General features: G+C 47.7%; 1 protein-coding gene across 1 annotated transcript; it reads left to right on the top strand.

The window, feature by feature from the left end:
- Nucleotides 1-407: 407 nt before the first annotated feature.
- On the top strand, nucleotides 408-7,340 carry SERTAD4 (SERTA domain containing 4). The gene is made up of 4 exons (XM_054279968.1): nucleotides 408-474; nucleotides 825-1,005; nucleotides 1,378-1,493; nucleotides 4,432-7,340. Exons 2-4 carry the CDS (start codon nucleotides 840-842, stop codon nucleotides 5,179-5,181), a joined length of 1,032 nt encoding a protein of 343 aa, XP_054135943.1. The 5' UTR covers nucleotides 408-474; nucleotides 825-839; the 3' UTR covers nucleotides 5,182-7,340.
- The last annotated feature ends 676 nt before the right edge of the window (nucleotides 7,341-8,016 follow it).

Genomic DNA, 8,016 nt, shown 5'->3' with positions numbered 1-8,016 from the left:
AAGTTTGCCGCCTTCCCCCCCTGCTCCCCTCCCCTCCCGCCCGCTGGCGCGGCAGGAGGCAGCTCGCAGCCCGGCGCTGGCCCCGGAGTCCCCGCTCCTGCTTAATATTCCGCCCGCTCCGCCGATGTTGTGCTTGGCTCCGGTGGGACCGCAACTCACGGCGTGAAACCGGAGCCAATTTTCTGTCTTAGTCTCGCAGTGTTTTGACTGGAGGCAGATCCAGTTCAGTCCGATCGGGGCTAGTGGAAACAACTACCTAAGTCTCCGCTGTCTGTGTCGTTTCGGAGGGAAGAAAGAAGAAAGGAACGCGATCCCGGACTGCTGGGCGCGCTCTCTCTCTCTCACACACACACACACACACACGCACGGCAGACACACGCACCCAGACAGGCAGACTCGCACCCCGCCGGTGCCGAGCGCGCCGTGCCACCGCCGCCGGGAGGAAATGGGAAGGCAGTGAGCGGATCCGTGCCGGTGTGTGAGCGCCGCCGGGGCCGGGAAGGGGCGGCGGGAGCGGCGGGAGCGCGGCCGGGGGCGGCGGGAGCGGGGCCGGGGGCGGCCCGGGGGGAGCGCGCCCCAACTCCCGGTGCCGGGGACCCCGCGCCCTTTGTGGGAGAGGGCTGCGCTCTTTCTCCTGCTGTAAGGAGAGAGGAATAAGCCCCGAACGCGTGTCTGTGTGAGCGTGTCTGTGTGAGCTCGATGTGCGTATGTTTTTAATGTACGTGTGCGCAGAGGTCTGGCTGCCGGGGCCGCGGGGGGCGGGACGCGGCGGGGCGGGGGGCAGGTGAGGGCGGCGGGCGCTCACCGCGCTGCTTCGCTTCCAGGTGCCGGCGCCCGCGATGACCCTGGTGCTGCCCATGCAGCGGCTGGGCCGCCCCATCGCCGCCGAGGGAGCCGCCGACCTCGCCGCCTACCGCGCCCTCTGGGAGCCGCCCTGCTGCGGCCGCCCCGGCCCCGCCGCCCCGCCGGCCCCGGCCCCGGCGGCCCCCGGTTCCCCCGCCGCAGGTAGGCTCGGCTCGGCTCGGCTCGGCACGGCAGGGCAGCGCCGCGGGGAGCGGCGGCACCGGGGCTGCCCGCGGAGCCAGGCGGGCGGAGGGCGGGGGCTCCCGCGGGGCCGCAGGTGCGCGGGCCGGGAGCTCGGCACCGGCACCGGGAGCGGCCAAGTTGTCCCTGCGGCGGCCCCCGCTGCCCGCGCCGCCCGCACCGGCCCCGGGTCGGGCGCTGCTCAGGGAGAGGGCTCGTTTGTGATCGCCGCGAATAGATGCGAAAATATGCGGCGGCGTTCTCCTGTAGCGCGAAGGGAAATGAAAAGTATTTTGTTTGGAGAACCTCCGGCAAACCGCATGTCATTTGTCATATCTGATTTATTACCCGCAGGATCACATTACAGGGGAATTTCAAATCCTGTAACAACATCCAAGATCACATACTTTAAAAGGAAATATGTGGAAGAAGAGGATTTTCATCCGCCACTCAGCAGCTGTACACATAAAGTATGTTTTCTAATAGTCATTATTTTTACTCTGAGTTTCAGATGCTTAGTAACACTCGATTGACCCATTTCCAGAAGGCTGAAATACTCTGCTGAAATTAGGAGAATGATCCAGCTGTTTGCTCAGAAACAAACCGTTGTCACTTCTTCACATTTATTGTTTTATTGTCATCAATTGCAAAAGAAGCAAAGGTGTTTCTGCATTAATAACAACTGCAAATGGAGATGCTGAGAATAACTTTTTTTTTCAGATTATTTTGTTCTTAGCTAGTTCATGCCATGCTTACAGAAACAGATCTGTAACAGCATTTAAATGACAGAAAGGAAGAACATAAGTAAAATATTTCCCACTCATATAAAACTTTCTTTCCGGAGGGGAAAATAGTAAGAGGTTCCATATACCCCTCACTGGTCACAGATCCTCTAAAAAACCAGAATGACTTGGAAAGCGAGTACAAGCTCCCTCAGTATTTAATCATGTTTATTAAAAAGCTAATAACTCCCAAAGAACAGATTAGTAAATGAAGGAATTTTTTTTTTGTGAAAGTTGCCAGGGGAGAGATTAGAGCAAACGTTTCCCAGGCCAGTGAATACATAAATTGAAATCTGACTTTTTTTTGCAAGATTTTATGCTCCTCTTCATTAAGGGCTCAGTTCTGCATGAAACTGAATGCCTGGGGTGAAGTGCATAAGGATATCTCATGCCTTGAGACACCATCCTTACCTTGGTCACTCCCAGCTGGCCCAGTCCAGTCCCACCCATGTTCTCTTGGCAATGCAGGAGGGATTTCTGTGGAGGAGAAGTAAGCATTAGTGCTGAGCTCAGTTCCCAAAGACCTTAGAGCAGTTGAAGGAATTTTCAGCTACAAATAGAGTTGTCTGGAAATAAGTACCTGGAGCAGAAAGGTGAAAAATTATTAATTTCAGAAGATGTCTGGTCTGCTGCCAAAGCAGTGAATAAACAGCACCAAGGGTGTTGAAAAAAGTGCTCTGGTTAGTGAGTGTCTCACACATGTCACATTGCTCTCCCGATTTTCAGCCAGGTTTGTTTTTTATTTACAAGCTTGTTGGATTTTTGTATCAGTGATTAATTTCCTTACAAAGAGGGAGAGGAGGAATAGTTATTTAGTCTTTTCTAACAGCAATAAGAAGCAGTTGTAGAGGCATTGGTAAGCTAGACCCAGCCACTGTTTAGTGCTGTTGTGTGCAGAGGTGTAACATGGCAGAAATTCTTGGTCACCAATTTCTTCTGTTGAGCCCAAATACATTTTCTTCTTTACAGCACTGAGCTCTGGCACAGGGAGGATGCCCACCAGGTTTCCTTGAATTTCTTACATGTCTATACCTCTGCCACCCAGTAAAGAGTTATGTTCTGAGATTCCTTGTCCCATAGAGGGTATGATGGTAGGGCCTGGGGCTTCTCTCCAGAGGGCTGCTGGCAAACACGTAGAAGAAAGCCTCTGACAACTTGTTCTTACTGGTGTCCCTCCAGTAAACATCTCCAGGAGCATCCCAGTTCAAGGCTTACTGGTTTGCTCCAGGCGTTTATGGCTTCACTGGCTGTTGCTGCAGCAGGTACAAAGGACGCAAATGAACCTATAGGCTTAATATAATTTAAAATGAGTCATTTATTATAGAAAATTACTCTCTCTAACAAAGAGCTTCAGCTGTGAACTCATATGAAATTATGGCCAATTTTTGTTTTTATGAGGCACTGTGCTGCTTCTAAGCCTCGCAGGCATGACCAGGCTGTGGAAAGAGCTAGAGGGCTGAGGAGGGCTGAATGGATGTGAAAAGCAGCTGTGCTTTAAGCTCTTTCAGTCCTCATAGCTACAACTTCCACTCTGCAAAAAATGCTGTAACCATGTGGGAAAGGGAAGAATGATCAAGCCACAGATGGGGGGATTTAGAGCAGTCTCTCTTTGTGCTGTGCTGCTCTCCTCCTACGCGAACCAAATTCTTACTAAAAATGAAAATCAGTCACTAGTGCTTACAGTAGCATGCGTTGCCCCCTCTCTTATTTTGATTCCCAGGGCAGTGATTACAGTGCAGAATCCAGGGCCTCCCAGGGGCAGTAACCTGCTCATGCTGCCAGCGCTGAGAAAGGGAGTCCTGGAAGGACCATGGAAGGGAGAACAAATCTGTGGGCGTAGAGCCAGGATTTCTGCAAATCCCTGTCCTCCCTTCGTTTCCTGACCTTATCCCTGCCTATCTGCATTCCCACCGGTCCTGCAGAGCACAGGGCATAGCACTCAGGCCAACAGCTGCTCTCCAGATGCTGGGAGGCTTTGAGATGGGTTTCTCCCTGCCTCCCTCCCTGCATGCACTTCTGTGCACAAGAGCAGTGTAAGAGCCTGGCAAATGGAGACCTCCTGGCTGGAGGGCCCCTTCCACTGGCAGCAGATGAAATGCTCCAGCCCTTGCTGTGTGAGGCGATGGCTGCTGGCTGCCTCTTGCAAACCTTGGCGCCGCAGGAGCAACCCTTGCTTGGCTTCAGAGCTGTGCAGAAGCCCCACAGGGGATGATGGAATTGGGTCCATTTGCAACAAAAGGCCCCCCTAGCCATCACTGGAGCAAAACTGCACAGCAATTTTATGTTCTAATCCCAGTGTAATTAAAGAGCCAGATGTGTGCATCTGGATTTCACTCTCCCACCTTGGATTTCTGCCCTGCAATTGCCTCTGTGGTGTAATGCTCAGCTACTTACCTCCTAAGCTCAGCTGCTTACCCCCAAAACATGGGGGAATGCTGTGGCTGAGAAAAAGCAGGTCCCTAGCTACAAGGATGTGCAAAATGAAAAAAAGCCAGTTTTAGATGCCTCATAAAAAGAACAGAAAAGTAGTGACACAGAGGGAATACTTTGCTTCATTTCCTTTCTCCTTGTCTGGAACAAAACTGGTAGCCTTCAGTTCCATATCATGTGTTTTTTGCATTTTCAGACAATCTCCGTGTTTGAGGAGCGGGCCCATATTCTCTACATGTCTTTGGAAAAGCTGAAATTCATTGATGATCCTGAAGTCTACCTGCGCAGATCCGTCCTCATCAACAATCTCATGAAGAGAATCCACGGAGAGATCATCATGCAGAACAACTGGTGCTTCTCCACCTGCTCCTTCAGTGGCACCTCCCCACAAGAGTGGTTTGTGCCTCAGGACTGCCCATACAGAAAACGCCTTCGGATGGCAAAGGAGGAGTACGAGAAGCTCCACATGTGCTGCTTCTATCAAGAATGTGGCAGTCACTATTTAAATCTACCCTACTCTGTTAATGCTAGTACTGAAAGCAATTCCTCTTCTTCTTCCTCCTCCTCCTCCTCCCCTCCCATCTCTTTGCCAAGCTGTTCCCAGCAGGTGGATTATGAAGTTGGCAGCGCACCTTCTTACAGAAATGATGACCAGATACCTGCTAATGAAATATTCATCACTAATGGCAGGTCTCACAGTAATCAGGAAAAGGCAAAATTTAATGACAAGAGTGGAGGTAATGAACCTGAGAGAGAAAGCATCGCCCTAAACTGTGAACCTGTAAGAGGCACCCATGCTCTTGAATGTAAAGGCAAATTTTATGACTATTTTGAGACTGGATGTAATGACAAGAGCAACGTAAGTGAATCTTGGAAAAAATCCTTAAGGAAAAAGGAGTCTTTACCAAGTAATAAAATCTGCTGCAACAAAGGAAGTAAAATATGAGGCATCTTTCTTGCTCTATTGAAGCATGCACAGCATGTTCCTTCTCTATCAAATTTTTATTTTGAACGGATTTTTTATAGTTTTCTACGAATGGTACAATCATGCCACAAACGTGACGTGTGGAGCGGAGAGCAGATTGCGTAAAGTGTCTCTGCCAGCCGCATCAGCAGCTATTTATGAACGTGGAGACTTCAGAAAGAACACGGTTGCATTGCTGCTGAGCACTGTAGTCTGTGCAGCTATGGTGGAGCTCTCGTTGCTGAAAATGCCAATCAGCCAGATGGGGAAAGCATATCGTTTTACATATCCCCGCCCCCAAGAAGTCTGCCATTAATTAAGAAGAACCTCCATTATGTTTACCAAGGAATTAGAAGTCTGGTAAACAAATTGATGCTACCAGCAAGGATGATGTGCTCCTTGTAACTCAGTATTCATTCTGACAAAGGACTGTCTTCATGGATTGGGAATAAACCATCCTTACGTTTTGTAGTGATACTCTTGAATTCCTGTATTCAGCATCTCGTTCAACTGACAAAATAGGACATAGCATAAAGAAATAACCTGTTTATGGAATCTCAATCAGAATCAGACATGCAGCTCAAGTACTTGCATGTTTTCACCTCGGCTGTAATAACTAATGAGGTTTGTTGTTACACAGAGCAGGTTTTTTTTTGGTGCCTTACTTTTTGTCTTAATTTTTGCCAGTGTGAAAATTAAGTATGAATCTGATACAGCAGGGATTTAACCTAAACAGAGATTAAAAAAGAAACCCACAGGGTGGATCAATATTATTAGAAACCTTTAACCTTTGAAGTACTGAGTTCAACTTCCTATTCAAACATCTCTGTTCTTCCTTTTTGATGCTCAATTGCTTTTTGATTTGCCATCCTTAGGAAGGGATTTAAGAAACAATAGAGAGATGTCTCTTGTAAACAAGCATTCGATGCTTGAGTGTTTCTATGGCAACTGTCTGTTGCTGGGGCTCTTTTTTTTTCTTCTTTGTATAATGAAGTTCATGACCCAGTGGCATGTTTTATACTTTATTCTGTTTCACATAATTTCTCTATTTTAGATTGCAAAAGCATGCGGGAGTTTTCTATGACTTTTGCCGTTAATTTAAAAAAAGACAAGAAGGCAAAAAGCACAATGCTAATTAATAATGTGGCGATAAATGCAGTTTTATCTGAATGAATGTAAGGGGTTTAATTTTAAAAAAGAACATTTTGGAGATTTCAGTGGCTGAGGACAACATTTAGCCATCCCTAGGTAGATTGATTGCAAAGGTGTGCTGTGTAAAATGCCCAGAAGACATTAGTTGGGGTTGGACCAAGAGTGAGTCTTAGATTCCCCAAATTAATTAGTTCCCACAGTCCCCATAACAACTGGCAGGATGTGCTCAGCAAAATAGCCACATCCAGGCCACAACTGATTCATAAATAGCTGCCTGTTCCCACAGCATCTTGCACTGAAGTGACATCTCTGCTTGCTTCTTGCCCAAAGGGTGAAAATCACCTCTGTGCTGGGGGAGCAGCCAGCTCAGTGCAGGGCAGGAGTGTCCCCAAGGGGACACAGCCCCAGGCCTGGCACTGGAGTCACACAGGTCTCTGACTGGCACCTCCTGCTTTGGGTTTCATGGGTTCAGCTGCAGGAGTCCTGGGCCATGGTTATTTTGGGTAGCAAAATACATTTGCAAACTGTATGGTCTTTTTCAGAAAGCCCAGTGGTCACAGGGAATAGCTACCCCCCAGCCAAGGTGACCAAAAGCACAGCAGGATATAAATCAGTGGTAACCTTTCTGAAGTCAGGTGAGTTTAAACTGATAAGTTTGTAAGGGTTATCATTGGGAAAAATGACAAATAAAGAAAGTACAAGTCCCACCTGATTTCTCCAAGACAGAAGCTTTTTTATTAATAATAATAATATTAAATATAGATCTCATTCATACAGTGTATGAGTAGGATCATCATTTAGACATTTGTCCACAAGGACCAATTTTTTAAAAAACCTGATTTTTCTTGTGTTATATCCAGATAGTCTAGTAATGTCTGCTCTTTTCCAATATTTGATAAACGCTTGATGTTTTAAGCTTAAATATTAGATGCTTGTATACTAACGTGTTGTTGTAGTAAAGTGAAATTTCCTTGATATATATTTATTAAAATGACCAAAATTCATTTTAATTTTACATCTCCAATGGCTACTGGGTCCTTTCCCCCACGTTCCCCTCCCTCACCAAAGAAAACACCGTTTAATCAAACTGCTCCCTGCTCTAGAGGTTGCACAGCTGTTGACTGTGCGCTGGGTCTGTGAGGGAGCTCAGCCTTGCCAGGGTTTCAGGAGCATTTAGGACAGTCTGAAGGTGCACTGAGAAGCAACAGATTCTCTGTAGACCTGCACCTACAGCCAAGGAAAACACCTGGCCAAATGCTGCCCAAACCACAAATCAGCTAACACTTTTGGGGGGGCTGAAAGCTTTTTGACCCTAAAGGGCTCCTTGGTCTTCCAGAACAAGCCTGCACACATAACCTATTGCAGAGGCTTCTCAGCTGAATTTGCACAAGCTGAAGTGATGGATCAGCAGATCTTTGTCTCCTCTGGCCTCTATAATGGCTTCTTTAGTTCCAGAGACTAAAGATTAATGGGTTAATCTGGAAATTAACCTGTGACAGCTCCAGACAGTCTCACTGTCATCAGGGTCTGTAAGGGAGGAAATGCCATCTAATGAAAGTTGCCCTACAGGTAAGTGGGGCTTTATGCCTTTCTCTGGACCTTGCCTCACAAAATAATAGCAAATACTGAAAGTAGATGTATTGGAGTCAGGAGTCCACTGAGTTA

Source organism: Melozone crissalis, unplaced genomic scaffold, assembly GCF_028551555.1.
Source record: "Melozone crissalis strain CALT ecotype California unplaced genomic scaffold, PUWL_Pcris_2 ptg000027l_1, whole genome shotgun sequence".
NCBI classification, from domain to species: Eukaryota; Metazoa; Chordata; class Aves; order Passeriformes; family Passerellidae; genus Melozone; species Melozone crissalis.
The sequence above is the reverse complement of the archived record's forward strand: the minus strand, read 5'-3'. Positions and strand labels throughout refer to the sequence as shown.